The sequence below is a fragment of the Acanthochromis polyacanthus genome, chromosome 16 (assembly GCF_021347895.1).
Source record: "Acanthochromis polyacanthus isolate Apoly-LR-REF ecotype Palm Island chromosome 16, KAUST_Apoly_ChrSc, whole genome shotgun sequence".
Taxonomy (NCBI): Eukaryota; Metazoa; Chordata; class Actinopteri; family Pomacentridae; genus Acanthochromis; species Acanthochromis polyacanthus.
Genome location: NC_067128.1, coordinates 23,627,631 through 23,645,168, shown reverse-complemented (window position 1 = coordinate 23,645,168; position 17,538 = coordinate 23,627,631). Strand labels below are relative to the sequence as shown.

At 45.9% G+C, this 17,538-nt stretch overlaps 1 protein-coding gene across 1 annotated transcript in view; it reads left to right on the top strand.

Moving 5' to 3' along the window:
- The window catches only part of ryr3 (ryanodine receptor 3), a 242,283-nt gene that overhangs the window by 69,332 nt on the left and 155,413 nt on the right, over positions 1-17,538 (top strand). Inside the window, exon 3 of the mRNA XM_051937044.1 lies at positions 15,929-16,033. Coding sequence (XP_051793004.1) covers positions 15,929-16,033 — 105 coding nt within the window. The remainder of the gene's footprint in view (positions 1-15,928; positions 16,034-17,538) is intronic.

Sequence of the window (17,538 nt, the reverse complement as noted above, 5' to 3'; positions counted from 1 at the left end):
TAGAAAGGTATGGTATAAGGGGGGTGGCGTTAAATTGGCTGAAGAGCTACATGCATCATCGGCAACAATTTGTACAGATTGGTGCCCATCAGTCAACATGGGCCGACATTACCTGTGGAGTTCCACGGGGGTCAGTGTTAGGCCCAATACTGTTCATTCTTTATATTAATGACATATGTAGCGTGTCAAATATCCTTAAGTTTGTTTTATTTGCCGACGACACCAATGCTTTTTGTTCTGGGGAAAATCTCCAGCAGCTCTTGGAGGTCACCACTACAGAAATTAAAAAACTAAAGCATTGGTTTGATATAAATAAATTATCATTAAATTTGAGCAAGACGAAATTCATGTTATTTGGAAACCGTAAAGAAGATACACAAGTACAAATTATTATAGATAATATTAACATTGAAAGAGTGTATGAAAACAAATTTCTAGGTGTATTACTGAACCACAAAATCTGCTGGAAAGCCCACATAAGACATGTAAGAACAAAGATTGCACAGTATTGCAGTACTAGGTAAAGCAAGACATATCTTGGACTACAAATCATTATACCTCCTGTATTGTTCACTTGTTCTGCCGTATCTCAACTATTGCATGGAGATTTGGGGTAACACGTACAAAACTAATTTAAAGCCACTATGCATATTACAAAAAAGAGCCATCAGGATAGTTAACAAGGCAGGATATCTGGATCACACAAATAAACTGTTTTTACATTCCCGCACCATGAAGTTCATGGATCTTGTAGAGAATGAAACAGCATTATTTATGTTTAAAGTGAGAAACAATTTACTGCTGGGTAATTTACAAAAAATGTTCAGTGATAGAGAGGGGGGATATAACCTAAGACGTGGGCTTAATCTAAAAGTAAAATTTGTTAGTTCAACTCTGAAACGCATGTGTATTTCGACTTGTGGAATGAATTTGTGGAGCAGCTTGCCTGCAGAGGTGCAGTGCAGTCCTGACATGAACCACTTCAAGAAAATATATAAAAATCTAATATTTGGGAGATATCGGGATGAGGGGAGCCTGTGTTGACCCACTGTCTAGGTGTCTCTGTTTTAAAATGGCCCTTGTGAGCCTCAGGTTGTTTTCAGTTTTCAATTATAATTTTGAGATGCATTTTCTGTGAGCTGTGCGTATGTGTACAAGTGTATGTATGTATAGTGCCTTGTGAAAGTATTCAGCCCCCTTGAACTTTTCAACCTTTCGCCACATTTCAGGCTTCAAACATAAAGATATAAAATTTTAATTTTTTGTCAAGAATCAACAACAATTGGGACACAATCGTGAAGTGGAATGAAATTTATTGGATATTTTAAACTTTTTTAACAAATAAAAAACTGAAAAGTGGGGTGTGCAATATTATTCGGCCCCTTTACTTTCAGTGCAGCAAACTCACTCCAGAAGTTCAGTGAGGATCTCTGAATGATCCAATGTTGTCCTAAATGACTGATGATGATACATAGAATCCACCTGTGTGTAATCAAGTCTCCGTATAAATGCACCTGCTCTGTGATAGTCTCAGGGTTCTGTTTAAAGTGCAGAGAGCATCATGAAGACCAAGGAACACACCAGGCAGGTCCGAGATACTGTTGTGGAGAAGTTTAAAGCCGGATTTGGATACAAAAAGATTTCCCAAGCTTTAAACATCTCAAAGAGCACTGTGCAAGCAATCATATTGAAATGGAAGGAGTATCAGACCACTGCAAATCTACCAAGACCCGGCTGTCCCTCTAAACTTTCACCTCCAACAAGGAGAAGACTGATCAGAGATGCAGCCAAGAGGCCCATGATCACTCTGGATGAACTGCAGAGATCTACAGCTGAGGTGGGAGAGTCTGTCCATAGAACAACAATCTGTCGTACACTGCACAAATCTGGCCTTTATGGAAGAGTGGCAAGAAGAAAGCCTTTTCTCAAAGATATCCATAAAAAGTCTCGTTTGAAGTTTGCCACAAGCCACCTGGGAGACACACCAAACATGTGGAAGAAGGTGCTCTGGTCAGATGAAACCAAAATCGAACTTTTTGGCCACAATGCAAAACGATATGTTTGGCGTAAAAGCAACACAGCTCATCACCCTGAACACACCATCCCCACTGTCAAACATGGTGGTGGCAGCCTCATGGTTTGGGCCTGCTTTTCTTCAGCAGGGACAGGAAAGATGGTTAAAATTGATGGGAAGATGAATGGAGCCAAATACAGGACCATTCTGGAAGAAAACCTGTTGGAGTCTGCAAAAGACCTGAGACTGGGATGGAGATTTATCTTCCAACAGGACAATGATCCAAAACATAAAGCCAAATCTACAATGGAATGGTTCACAAATAAACGTATCCAGGTGTTAGAATGGCCAAAGTCAAAGTCCAGACCTGAATCCAATGGAGAATCTGTGGGCAGAGCTGAAGACTGCTGTTCACAAACGCTCTCCATCCAACCTCACTGAGCTGGAGCTGTTTTGCAAGGAAGAATGGGCAAGAATTTCAGTCTCTCGATGTGCAAAACTGATAGACATACCCCAAGTGACTTGCAGCTGTAATTGCAGCAAAAGGTGGCGCTACAAAGTATTAATGCAAGGGGGCCGAATAATATTGCATGCCCCACTTTTCAGGTTTTTATTTGTTAAAAAAGTTTAAAATATCCATCAAATTTCGTTCCATTTCACGATTGTGTCCCACTTGTTGTTGATTCTTGACAAAAAATTAAAATTTTATATCTTTATGTTTGAAGCCTGAAATGTGGCGAAAGGTTGAAAAGTTCAAGGGGGCCGAATACTTTCACAAGGCACTGTATATGTGTGTATATATATATATATATATGTGTGTGTGTGTGTGTGTGTGTGTGTGTGTGTGTGTGTGTGTGTGTATGTGTATAAATATATGTATATATATATATATATGTGAGTGTATGTTTATGTGTATGTATATATGTATATATATGAACAATTTGGTAAATCATATTATCTTGTTGGATTGGTAATGGGGGGGTAGGAGTTTTATAAGTTTTACACTTCTTCCTTCTCCTTTTCGGACATTGCTGATTTGTTTCTTTTTCTCTCTTTTTTCTTTTTGTTTTAATCAATGTTCGAAATAAACTTTTGATTCATTCATTCATTCATTCATTTATTTTAGTATGACAGTGAAGAAATATTTTAATTTATATCCCGCTCTGTAAGCCAAGACGGGGTCTGCAGCGACTTCATCTGCCGTCTGGCTGCGGAGTGAGAGATTCATCTGCCGTCTGGCCGCGGAGTGATGTGGATCTCCTCTAAACAGACAGTGGGATGCTACAGGGCTCTCTTTGCAGTTTTGAAGAGAATGGGATTTAATGCAACTTTAATTCAGTGCATAAAAGCCTTGTATTACAAGCCAGAGGCAAGAATCAAAATAAATGGTGACCTGACTGATAATTTTGAGCTCTTCTTGTTTATAGAGTCTTTGGCCCAGCACATACAACAAAACGATTGAGCTCAAAGGAGCAACAGTTGCCAAAGAAGAACAAAGGGCAGGTCTCTTTGCGAATGACATTATAGTATACCTCCAAAACCCTGATCAGTAATTTGATAAACTTTAAAAGGTTTTTTGTTATCTGAATTCCACCTTACCTCATTTAAAATCTTTAAAAGTGCTGTCTCTGTACTGTGTTTCAACCTAAAACCAGACTGATGTTTTGTCTAAAATGTGAATTGCCTTTAAAAGTCATTGACTTGGTTAAAAATCAGTTTTTCTAAAAATTTTATTTAAAGGCATTAGAGGAGATTTAATTTCCTACGACTCTGAACATAGCATGCGCCTGCGCACATACAACCTCTCCCTCACCCCCCTCTAACCTCTCCCCTCTTACCATTTACGAAGAAATGCCCCCCTCCAGAAACTTGCGTAGCACTCGTGAAGTTGTCTTTTACGGCTGGGCCCCCCTGGATCTTTAGCTGCCATTATGTAAAAAAAGATGAGCAAAACAAGTCGCCAGCTAACTACGAAGCTATACCAAAGCAACACATACAGAAAACACGTAAGTCCAAGGCGTACGTAATCTACGTAACTAGGCCTGAGCCGGAAGATTTTTGATTGACAGGAACGGGAGCAAACCAAATGCCTCGGTCCGAGCGCTTTGATTGGCTGATGTTTTTCAGGTCCTGCCATGTCCACAGTTATTTTTTTAAAAATTTTTATTCTTTTAGAGACCATACATACAAGTCCACTAAAGGTCAGTATATTCATTTTATGTGAATCAGACAAATTAAACAAACAAAAAAAAAACATCCTCCATAATGCCTTTAAATATGGTAAGTTGGATACAGGTTGGTGGTTATTAAAAACGTTGGGATCTAAATTGCACTTCTTCACCACCACCATTTTTAGGGCAGTGGGGAAGACACCCATCTGAAGAGAGCAATTCATTATGTTTAAAAACTGTTCCTCAAAGAATCCATAAAATGATTTTAAGAGTGGTGTGGGAAAAGACAGGTTGTTGGGTTTACTTGGGAGAAAACTCAATCAAGTGTCCTTGCATCAACCAGGGCAAAACTCTCCAGTGTTTCCTCAGGCAAGGACAGCAGATCCGGTGTGTTAACAGGTAAAACTTGTTGGGATAAAAAGCTGGATCTGATGTCCTTGATTTTGGTTCTGAATTGGTCTGCGAAGTTCTCATAAAGAGTGTCAGATGGTGTCTTAAAAGCTTCATTAAAATTAATACCTGTTAAAATATTGAAGGTGGAGAAGAGGAACGGGGGGTTGTTTTTATAGTCTGTGATAAGTTGTGCGAAATGAGAAGATCTTGCCTGTTTGATTGCGTTATTGTAGGTTTTGAGTTGCTGACGCAAAATTTCATAATGAATTGTTAATTTTGATTTCTTCCATCTCCTCTCGGCACTCCTGCAGTTTTTAAAAATTGATTGATTTTATCTTTTTTTCTCCACGGGGGTTTTCTTTTGACTGTTTTTGTCACAGTTCCCCTGTGCCAGCCCTCTGAGCCGACTCATCAGCCAAATGACGAGCAGCTGTGCATCTTTACCCAGCTGGTGCAAATGACTGATCAGTGTCATATAAAGCCCGGCTCCATTCACAGCTGATTGCCGGTTCATTGACTCTCACTCCCTGCCGCGCCATGTCCCCCTGCTACCTGCTCCATGCCGTTTACCGTCTCTAGACGTCACCCCCCCCGGACTCTGCTTCTCCCCTGGATCATTGACGCTACACCCCCGCACCTCGGACTCCGTTGCTTTCCCCCTGGATAACCTTGCCAGCTCCCGGCCATCATCTCATTCCCCGCCTGCTCTGCCTATTCAACCTTTCCCGTCCTCCATAACCCAGACTTTCAGTAAGCCACCTTCCCCTCATTCTAGTTGGGTTTATGTTTAGTTTTATCTTGGCCTTCGGGTCCGCCCTTTGTTTAGTTTCGTTCTGTTTTATTTAATAGTTTTACCTTGGCCGTCTGGCCTTCCCTTAGTTGGTTTTATTCAGTTTATTTTTTTTCCCTCACGCTCTCTCCCCTCCTGCTTGTTTACAGATAAGTCTTGTTTTGTCTGTTTTCTTTTATTAAATAATTATTAATTTACCCTCCCGCCTACGCCTGCTGCATGGGTTCACACACGCCAGTTTCGTGACAGAATGAACCAGCCACAATCGAACCCAGCAGGCTCTTGGTTAGACTCAGTTTCCCCAGTCGCCATGTCCAGTTCTGACTCTCCGTTCTGGGGAACCCGATTGGCGTTCAAGCCCCCTCCCGAGAGGCAGCATTGCCCCCGGAGGAGAGGCACCTCACCCTCAGTTTTTTCCATTTCCTCTCAGCAACTGTGTGATATTTTGTTGGAACGAACCCTTGGCTTGCCTCCCCCCAGTTTCTCTGCTGGCAGTCAATCCAGACCTGCCTCTCCGCCAGACACGGAGCCGGTCGCCGAGCGACCTGGCAGCCGGGGCCACAACGCCAGGAGGCGCTGTCGCTCCCTGGGTCACGATTCGACCAAGCTTCACACCAACCCTCCGTTTCATGTCTATACGGGGGCCACTTTTCTGTCGTCTGTTCCCCTGAATCAGATCCCGAACCAGCCCTCAGTCCTCCAGAGTCAGACTCAGTCCCCGACCCAGTTTTCTGATCCCCAGAACCATTCACCTCTGAACCCAGCCAATGAAACGTTTTTCTCCAAATGGCCCTCCGCCGTCTCCGAGACACTCGCAGCCACCTCTGCAAAAACAGACAGGATGGCAGAGTGTCTCGGAACAATGGGGGCCGAAGCACCCCCCGTGGCCATTGCAGCCTTTTGGTCCGCCCTCGCTGGCCTAAAATCTCTTAAGGCTGCCTGGGCTGAACCAGATGGACCCCAAGAACTCTCCCAAGATCCTGGGGTAGCGATTGAGTTTTTTAAGGGGCTGGAGGCCGTCTCCTCAGCCCTGGAGAGGCTCGCCGCTCCCCACTTCAGTGTCATTAGCTCCCCAGATCACCAACAGGGACCAAGTTCCCCGCTATCCGCAGCACCCTCAGCGCAGAAGCCTGGTTGCCATAGGCGTGGCACCAGGAAGTGCTCCCCGAGTCATGCTCCAGAAGAGTTTTGCACCTCCGCAACTCCTGAGCAGGTAGTCGTCCCTCCGGCTGAGGAGAGGCCCCGTGCCGCCTCACTCCCTCCGGCTGAGGAGAGGCCCCGTGTCGCCTCACTCCCTCCGACTGAGGAGGGGCCCCGTGTCGCCTCACTCCCTCCGGCCCCGTCTTCGGTTCCTGTGGGGCCCATTGCCCCGTCTTCGGTTCCTGTGGGGCCCATTGCCCGATCTTCGGTTCCTGTGGGGTCCATTGCCCCGTCTTCTGTCCTTGAGGGGGTCATCACCCCATCTCTGGCCACTATGGGCCCAGCCTTAAAGGAGCTAAGGCTCCCGCTGCAGCTCTGGAGGAGCTAAAGGATCCCGCTGCAGCGTTCAGAAAACAAGCAGCTTTCTATGCTGCGTCTATGGAGCAAAAGGCTCCCGCCGCGGCTCTGGAGGAGCGAAAGGCTCCCGCCGCGGCTCTGGAGGAGCCAAGAGCTCCCCCTGCAGAGTTTAGGGAGCAAGAAGCTTCCCCTGCAGCCTTCCCGAGGCACTTTGCCTCCCCCGAGTCCTTGATGAGGCGAAACGCCTCCACCAAGTCCTTGATGAGGCGGAACACCTCCTCGGCAGCCTTGAAGGGGCTTAACGCCCCCTTGGCAGCCTTGAGGAGGCATCCCGCCTCCTCCGTGTCCTTGCGGAGGCGTCCCGCCCCCTCCGTGTCCTTGCCAAGGTGTCCCGCCTCCTCCGTGTCCTTGCCGAGGCGTCTCACCTCCTCCGCGTCTTTCCCGAGGCGTCCCGCCTCCTCCGCGTCTTTGCCGAGGCGTTCCGCCTCCTCTGCGTCTTTGCCGAGGTGTCCCACCTCCTCCGTGTCCTTGCCGAGGCGTCCTGCCTTTCCTGCGGCCTCGGTGAGGCGTCGCGCCTTTCCCCTGGTTTCGGTGAGGCACCCCGCCTCCTCTGAGACCTTGAAGAGGCGTAGCGCCTCCTCGGCAGCCTTGAGGCGGCATAGTTCCCCCTCAGCTGCCTTGAGGAGACGTAGCGTCTCCTACTTAACCCTGAAGAGGCATACCGCCTCCCCTGAAACCTTGAAGGGGTGTAGTTTCTCCTCGGCAGCCGTGGGGAAGCATAGCTCCTCCCCAACAGCCTTGAGGAGATGTAGCACTTCTCCCCAACCCCAACTGAGACCTTGTTCCACTTTTACATGGCATGGTCCTCCTGCTGTGACCACTTTAACACCCTGTGGTTCCCCTGCAGGAGTAGTCTCCCCTGTCTTGTCTCTCCAGTCTTCTTTTGTCCCTCCTGTCCCTCTAGATCAGTCAGTCCCTCCTATCCCTCAAGTTCAGTCCGTCCCTCCTGTTCCTCCAGTTCAGTCAGTCCCTCCTGTCCCTCTAGATCAGTCAGTCCCTCCTGTCCCTCTAGATCAGTCAGTCCCTCCTATCCCTCGAGTTCAGTCCGTCCCTCCTGTTCCTCCAGTTCAGTCCGTCCCTCCTGTTCCTCCAGTTCAGTCCGTCCCTCCTGTTCCTCCAGTCCAGTCCATCCCTCCTGTTCATCCAGTGTTGTCAGTCCTTTCAGTTCCTCCGGGCCTTTCTGTCCCTCCAGTCCTGTCGGTCCCTCCTGACCTTCCAGTCCGACTTGAGTCTAGTTCAGTTTCAGTCCAGTCCAGTCCAGTTAGTCGTCCCCGTCCTGTTCTGTCCAGACAGTTATTCAGTCCAATCCAGTCCAGTCCAGTTCATTTCCCAGTTCAGCTAACTGTCCAGTCCGGTTCTTGCCCAGTCCAGTCCCCAGTTCTGGTCCCGTCCCTGGAGGGGTGCCCGGTCCCGGATCCAGCTCCACCCCTGGAGGGGCCTCTGGTCCCGGTTCCAGTTCCGCCCCCGGAGGGGCCGCCGGTTCCAGTTCCGGCTCCACCCCCGGAAGGGCCGCCGGTTCCAGTTCCAGTTCAGCCCCCGAAGGGATCTTGCCGGCACTGGTTCCCAGTCCGGCACCCGGAGGGGCCCCGTCGATCCAGCTGCCGGTTCCCAGTCCGGCCCCCGGAGGGGTCCCGCCGGGCCCGCTGCCAGTTCCCGGCCCAGCCCCCAGAAGGGTCGCGCCGGGCCTGCTGTTGGTTCCCAGCCCGGCCTCCGGAAGGGTCCCGCCGGGCCCGCTGCCGGTTCCCAGCCAGGCCTCCAGAAAGCCTTCACCTATGCCGCCGACCGGTTCTCAATCCTGGCTAACAGTTCCCTGTCCAGCCTCAGCCTGTCCAGCCCTGAACCATCCTTCGACGTTGTCCCTCCCACCCACCCGGTCCCAGCCCGCCCGTCCCTCGGGCTGCCCTCTGAGCGGTCCCTCCTGTCGGTCCCGCAATCAACCGCCGGCACCCTTTCCTGTCCAGTGTGCGCCAGGAGGCGCACCTTGGGGGGGGGGGGGTACTGTCACAGTTCCCCTGTGCCAGCCCTCTGAGCTGACTCATCAGCCAAATGACGAGCAGCTGTGCATCTTTACCCAGCTGGTGCAAATGACTGATCAGTGTCATATAAAGCCCGGCTCCATTCACAGCTGATTGCCGGTTCATTGACTCTCACTCCCTGCCACGCCATGTCCCCCTGCCATGCCATGTCCCCCTGCTACCTGCTCCATGCCGTTTACTGTCTCTAGACGTCACCCCCCCTGGACTCTGCTTCTCCCCTGGATCATTGACGCTACACCCCCGCACCTCGGACTCCGTTGCTTTCCCCCTGGATAACCTTGCCAGCTCCCGGCCATCATCTCATTCCCCGCCTGCTCTGCCTATTCAACCTTTCCCGTCCTCCATAATCCAGACTTTCAGTAAGCCACCTTCCCCTCATTCTAGTTGGGTTTATGTTTAGTTTTATCTCGGCCTTCGGGTCCGCCCTTTGTTTAGTTTCGTTCTGTTTTATTTAATAGTTTTACCTTGGCCATCTGGTCCTCCCTTAGATGGTTTTATTCAGTTTAGTTTTTTCCCTCCTGCTCTCTCCCCTCCTGCTTGTTTACAGATAAGTCTTGTTTTGTCTGTTTTCTTTTATTAAATAATTATTAATTTATCCTCCCACCTACGCCTGCTGCATGGGTTCACACACGCCAGTTTTGTGACAGTTTTAGTTAAAGGAGGAGCTACTGTGTACAGAGTTGACTTCAGTCTACCGTTAAAATTATCAACAATAAAATCACACGGTGCAGGTAAAATTTCAACAGGAGCGCTTTGTAAAATTTCAATAAAATCTGCAGCCACTTCAGAACTTAGGTAGCATTTCCTCACTGTTCTCACCGGGGCCTCCCGCTGGTTAAAACTGGTGATATTAAAAAACACACAGTAACAGTCAGACACAGCCAGGTCCACACAGAGGAAATCCCAATGGACAGGCCATGGGTTATAACCAGGTCCAGGGTGTGTTCTCTGTTGTGACTTGGCTGTGTGACATGTTGTTTAAAATCAAGACAGTTTAAAAGAATCTGGACATTGGGTCCGAGATGTTGTCGACGTGTAGGTTAAAATCACCAGTTATTAAAATTCTATTGTATTTGGTATGAATGATTGATAAAAGTTCTGAGAATTCACTGATAAAAAGGCTGGAGTGATGGGGTGGTCTGTATATTGTTATACAGAGAATCTGGTTGCTGCTAAAAACAAAGGCATGATGCTCAAATGATGAATAACTGTTAAAAGATACTTCAGTTGGGGTAAGCACATTTCTAGTAATGGAGACTGTTCCACCTCCTCTTCTACCCTGTCTGGTGGAGAATAAAAAGTTAAAATTCGGTGGGGAAGCCTCGGTGAGGACAATAGGTGCATCAGTGCCAAGCCATGTCTCTGTCAGGAGAAGACAATCCAATTTATTATCTAAAATCAAATCGTTAGTGATAAAAGTTTTGTTTCAAAGAGAGCGCACGTTCAGTACAGCCACATTGATGCCCGTACTGAATGTACGCTCCTCCTGGCATTTCACTTGAAACAGAGTTCTTGATCAAAAAACAGTCCGGGTTTTGTTTGATCTGTTAAAAATGACAGTTGGGATATTGCGGGTGATGTTGTCCGGTGTTTCTGTGGGCAAAGGGGAAGTGTGTGAGGTGTGTGGTGAGTGGGCATGGCTTTTGGGCAGTCAGTCAGCTGGTGTTAATTGAACTGCATGGAGAATGTTATCTGTTCAAACCGAGCTGCCCAGTGTGCTCGGATGCAGTCCTTTGTGTCGATAAAATTTAGGACGGTTTCAGAAGAGGTTAAAATTGTCAATAAAATTCAGATTGTAAGGTGTGCAGGTGTGCTGCAGCCAGGTGTTTAAGCTGAGCAGCCTAGAGAAGTGCTCGGCACCGCGAGACAGAGCCGGTATGGGCCCGCTAATGAAGACCGACTTGCCACAGCTTTTCAGAAGGTTGAAGAGGTCCATAAAATCCTTTTTCGTCAGCTCAGACTGTCGCTGTGCCGTGTTGTTTGTGCCAATGTGAATTATCAAATGGCATACTGAGGATGGGGTAGACTGTAGCAGCTCAAGAAGTTTTTCCAGTATAACGGCGATGGTGGCGCCAGGAAAACACTGAGTGATGGCATGGAAGAAACGGATATTTCTGACAATACTGTCGCTGACCATGAGTGTTGTGGGGCTGAACAGAGGACGAAGTGACAGGTGGGGCAAGCCAGCAATGCCGCCATCAGGAGCTGGGGACCTGGCATCTTTGGGTGCTGGGCAGGGAGAGGAGCTGGAGCTGGAGCCGGAGCCGGGTGTGTGTCCATCCGTCGTAGCGTTGAGGCGGGCCGCTCAGCGGGAGAAGAGGTGATGGTCCTTGTGCCGACAGTAGTGCCTGATCTGGCGGAGAGGATCTCCGTGGACTCTGGGTGGTGTTTACTGCTATGGCAGGTTGCAGACTCAGCTCCAGGATGAGGATCCAGGATCGTGCCAGGGCAGAGAAGGCTCACAGAACGCCTCCGTACAGCCTCCTCTAGAAGCCTCCAGCGTGAAGCAGAAGTCGAGGCCCTGGATGACAGCTGCTGATCTGGGACCACAGCGGAGCAGCCCTGGGTATCACCAGGAAGCAGCGGAGAGGATGCCGATCGTGTGGGGTGCAAAGTCATGTTGGTGTCCAGCAGCGGAGGAGGAGCCGCCAGACCAATGGAGCAGGAAACCGCAGACACACCGTTGGCTGCTGGCGTGGACGAAAACATAGGAGCTGAGCTCAGGCCTTCACCATCAGTTGCCTTTTCTTCAGTCTGCGACAGGGCTAGGAAGCGATTCGAGAGGGAGACGGTTCTGACGGGGGTCTTCTGCCTGCTCCAGATCACTACCCCTGTCTGATTGCTGGCGGTTGGGTGTAGTAGCGTGCAGCGTTCAGGTGGTAGTCGTAGTACAGCTTGTGCAGAACATTCACCATGGGCAAATTGTTAATTCCAAGGGGAATTTTTGTTGTGTAAGATCACTTATCTTGCGATAGAAAAAAGCAGCTCTACTGCGGTCAGAGTGCTTGCTGTCACAGATGTAAAAGCTGGCACCTCCGTGCACAAAAATTTTAACAGCACAAACGAAGCACTAACCACTCAGCTTGTTTGCTTGAATTTTTTTGAATGTGGGTGGGGGGTCAGCTTCACTGAGCTATGACAACATTGCCATATGACAAAGCTCGAGCTTCAGCAGGTCACTACGTGGTCACATGACCGAGCTTTCAGCTTTTTGCAGTCCGGCAGATGCGTCAGATAAACATAGCGGCTCGGCCGCAGAGTTTCTCTTTTATTCCGAAAACACTTCAGGGAAAAGTATTTCTGAAAGCATTTGAGGCAAGAAATAAGCTGTCCAGCCGCTGAATCTGTCCTTGTTTTAGTTCACCGATGGCTAGTTTAGACAACCATTTGGACTGGTTGGGCACTCCTACCATAAACAATAGAAAAGCTGCGCTGGTTAAAATAGAAGTGTCCGTCAAATTTAAGGACCCAGATTGTATGAATGAAGTCTGGGTCTGGCCTCGGATCACGGTCCGCCATTTCGTGACCTGGGGTCTAGCATGTAGTTGATTCAGAGAATTTTGCCTAGAGGAATTTTAGTAATCGAATTACTCGAATAACTCGAGGAATCGTTTCAGCCCTAATATATATGTATAGTCACAACCCCTTGGATTCATTCAGCAAGACGCAGAGAGTTTCAAACGGGTGTGGATTTATTCTCACTCTTGACCAGCACCATGTATCATAAGCACCGTGAAAACTACAGAATAAAACAGGAGAATACAAAATGCCTCACCGTAGTATCACAAATAATTCACATATAAATCATGTTCCAATATTACTCATGTTTAGAACCAATACAAATAAATGTAACTCATCATATATTAATGAAAATTGAACATTCTCATACCTCATTCCGCCATTCCAAGGGCGCTAATTTAAGTGTTAGCCATCAGCTAGCATGCGCTCCAGCTCCATACACACAGACGTTGCTGTTCAGAGCTACGAATACAGAATAATGAGGTAAATCACAATGTAAACTTTTCCTTTATACAGTTCAAACAGATAAATGTGACGTATAACCAGTGTTTTAAGACAGTTTTTACTGTTCCTCTGACAATGCATGAGCACAATGTTGTTTAGACAAAGAAACAAAGTTTGGCATCACAAAAACAACAGAAGAAGAAATGAGCGCTTCACAAAACAAAAGTGGAACAGACCACAAGGTAGCACTGCAGGACTGCAATGTATTGTTAATACATAAACAATACTGTGCTATGCAGGAGAATAATAACACAATTTATCTGACATTTACACCCATACACACACACACACACACACACACACACACACACACACACACACACACACACACACACACACACACACACACACACATACTGTGTTTTTCTATCATTGTGGGGACATACCATTGACTCCCATTCATGTCTAACCCCTGACCCTTACCCTAACCCTATCCCAGACCAAAACAATGCCTAACCCTAAAGAAAGGTTTTTGCACTTTTACTTTTTTCAGTAACAACAACATGGCCAAGAAAACACTGTTTAAACTTGTGGGGACCGAAATGAGGTCCCCACAAGTGACATTGTTTTCGGTTTTCCTACAGTTGTGGGGACATTTGGTCTCCACAAGTATAGCCAGCACCTGAGCACACACACATACACACACACACACACACACACACACACATATACATATATATGTTTTTTTGTTTTTTTTTGTCAATAAGAAAATTTTGGAATTTCACCAGCTGCGTCCTTTAATATTTCTCATTTAATATTGATGACCTTGAGAAGATGAAGAACTCATTTTATTTCACTTTATGTCATATCTTCTGAATACCTTGCATATGGCATAATAGTCTAGACTGTCAAATAATTCAGTGTGATTTCCTAAAGGATTATTTCACCCATTTTTACGGCTTATAATATTGTGCTCAATCAAGCTTCTTGTAGAGCGTGGAAGAATTTGACTTTCTAAAGGTGACTGTGGCTACAGAGACAGTCTCATCTCTACCCAGACATGACAGAATGTTCAGTATGTCTGCCCAACCCTGGAAGAAGTATGGTAATTGGAAAATTGGTGTTGAATAATTCATAAGAGGTGTAAGGTTTGCAACAGGCTGCGAGTTATCACTGTATAAGGTTGCATACACCACAGGTGTAGCTGCATCATGCCATGTTGCATCTTCTGCAATGCAAAAATAAATATTAACGTGATATTAAAGGGACCTTGTCTTCTGTGGTGCAATAACTACGTTTTAGTAAAGTCTGATAATTCTTGTATCACCGACAGCATCTTATCTAAATGATGAATATGTGAATGGGCTGTTCGATACAGGCACAGTAAAGTGGACACACACACATGCACACACTGTGGTGTTAGGGTCTCCCATGCATGTTTGTGTTGAGTTACAGAGCAGCAGCATCCTCATTATCCCCCAGCAGCCCTCCCCTCTACTCACATTTCTCACTCCACTGCAGAGGTCAGAGGTTAGCCGGTTGTGTTACTGAGTGAGGGCCGGCACCCAGTCCCTTAAATCATCACTCGTCCTACTCTATGTTCAGAGGACATGCTGTATGGGAAACTGTTGTTATGAAATGGAGCTAAACATTATTAAATACCTCCTAAATAATATTTGGATCATTCAAGGATAGGAGGGCATGGAAGTTACTGGCTTGTGGCTAATTTGTTTATGTCTTGTTGTTTACAAACCATGTCAGCAGTGTGCTGTTAATTAACAGTGCCATCTAGCAAATCCCAAAGCAAATTAATTTTTCATACTCTGACAAGAGATGCAAATGAATAGGTGTGCCTCTGCTCTGCGTTTGAGTTGCAAGCAATTTACAATCATTATGTAACTTCAAATGCCTCACTTTTTTTCAGCATCATCTCTTTGCATCAACTCTGTAAATGAATTTAGCTTTTTTAAAAATCATCCGAAAATTATACCCCTGTGTTGTGGGCAATCTTTGATCACTGCATAATTTATAAACCCCAGTTATTACTGAATTTATTGAAGCATAGCAGATGCGGTTTTCACTCTGAAAGCCAGATCTGAAGCAGCAGAAAACAAAACAGCCCTGAGGACTAAGGCCTAGCCAAACTAATTATTGATCATTGCAGCTCCAGGCTGCATACCTTTTGACAACCCTCCTCATAATCTCTAGCCACTCGTTAGCAACACACCAGGATGGCAAAGAAGTTGCAAGTTATCAGAATTATTAATGAGCGCCATTCCTCACTGAGCAGTTTCATCATTTCAGCTGGTGTGTACAGTACAGTATTTCCCTGTCATGACTTTAATTCAGTTTAATTTTATTTGCGAAAAGATAATAGATCTCCACAAAAGTCTCTGATACAGTATGAATGTATGTTTACAGTAAAAAGGAAACAACATGAAATTTGAGGTAGTGACTAGATGTCCACACTTTCCACTGATATTTTTTGTTATTATACTTAAAATTCAAGAATTAGTTTCCATGATTATTTTTTGGTCTCAGTTTGGAGCCACTTTAGACTTATGCTGTAATTTTTATTTAGGTCATTGCCTGCACATCACGGTCCATCAAACTGCTTGGATACTTATGCTGACTTTTTTAAATTCATTGAGAATCAGAAAACATTTATATAGGTTAAGTTTCTAAAACAGTTTTGCTTTTTGCTCTGGAGTGTCACGTTTGAAAGAGATTTTTATATGAAATCTGACTCAAAAGCAACCTAGCATTTTCATCTAAGGAAGAGTACTATAGATGAGGGAATTTGGTACAGCTGCTTCCCTCTGAGGCTCTGCAGGTAGCATAAAAAGAAATTCGAGTAAACTCTTGGCACATAGTTTTTTGTACCTAAGAGAGGGGCTTGTTGTGTTGTGCAACTTGTTTCTCTCCTCTGTCCCTTTGTCTTCCTGTTCTTCCCCTTGCATTCTCCCTCCTTACTTTCAACCCTCCCTGTGTTTCTATCCTGCAGTATGTTCCTCCAGACATGTGTGTGTGTAACTTTGTGTTGGAGCAGTCCCTGTCAGTGCGGGCCCTGCAGGAGATGCTGGCTAACACTGGGCAGAACAGCGAAGGGGTGAGTACCTCCCACTCTCCATCTCACTGTTTCCCTTCTGTTCTCTGTCTCAAGCACATAAACTAGTATGAAAAGATTGAGTACGTGAGAAATACCCGGATGTATACTATTTCTGGAAAATTTTTAAGTATGCGCGGTGACCACACTAGTCATACTCAACCGCCCCATAATGCTTTGCGAGCTACCCACCGAAATGGAAGCCTCTGCGGGATCTGTGGCTGGACCGGGGCAATTTTTATTTTATTTTATGTGGTTAAGTAGTCATCCTAATCACCCCACAGATTTGAGAAATAGGCATTTTCTGACCAACGTTTTAAATTTGTCAGACGCCTCACAACGTGCTACTGAATGCTAGCAGCTAGGTGCAGCAGCTCGCTTTGCATACAGAACAAGTAACAGCTACCTCCAGTAACCTGCAGCTACAATTGAAACGATTTGCATAATCTGGCTAATAACTGCATGAGGAGTGCCGGCTTGAAATTGCCACATTAATTATGCGACTGTTTGTTAGCGTAAAATCGACCTGAAGCCGGCATTCAGCCGAGATATTTGATAGCCGTACTTCCGGTTTTTGTCGTCGGAGGTTCGAAATGCATTATGGGAAACATAGTAGTATACTACAGTGTGAACGGTTGGCATTCTAATCATACTTATAGTACGTAGTATGCAGTATATACTCATTGAGTATGTAGTATGTAGTACGTTAGTCTGCCATTTCGGACACAGCAAGTGTAACAGAATAATATTCCTTACACTGCTTCCCAGTGAACATAATTTAGCCAAGGGGATATGTTTGAATGGACATGGAAGAAGAGCAGAGGAGTAAGAGAACTGGAAGTATGCATTGAATCTGCTTAAGGGAAGTTAATATTGGAAATTGGCCTGATTTTTCAGGATTTTTTTAAGGACACCCAATCAAAGTCAAGTCCAGCTATACCTTTACGGCTGTTCCCAAAGTGATCATTCAATTGCTGTCTTTCATAGAAGATAGCTGCATTTCAAACCCCTTTAAATGGAGGATTGGGACATCATAACTATGTACACTTGATCACAGGCATTTGTTCTTCAAGTAATTAACTGTGAACTCCAATTTTATGCTAGTAAAAATATCTATCAGCTGTGCTAGCTGGATATTGGCCATGTTGTATGTCCCACTTTCCTATTTGGACATTTGATGTACACATGAAAGACTCATTATCCAAGAAAAGAGATACAGGTTTTTCCTTTAAAATGCTTAACAGTTAACTTAATCACATTACTATTTAAGGCAAATAATCTTTAAAAAACAATACTTAAGCATGAGCACACACACATACACACACCTACACAAACACACGCACGCACGCACGCACGCACGCACGCACGCACGCACGCACGCACGCACGCACGCACGCACGCACCCATGCACGCACACTATAAATAAAGAAAATTAAGAAAATATTATCAACATTAGCTGAGATTCCTTCTGTATGTGGAGCCTTTTGTTTTGAGTATTTGCAGGATTT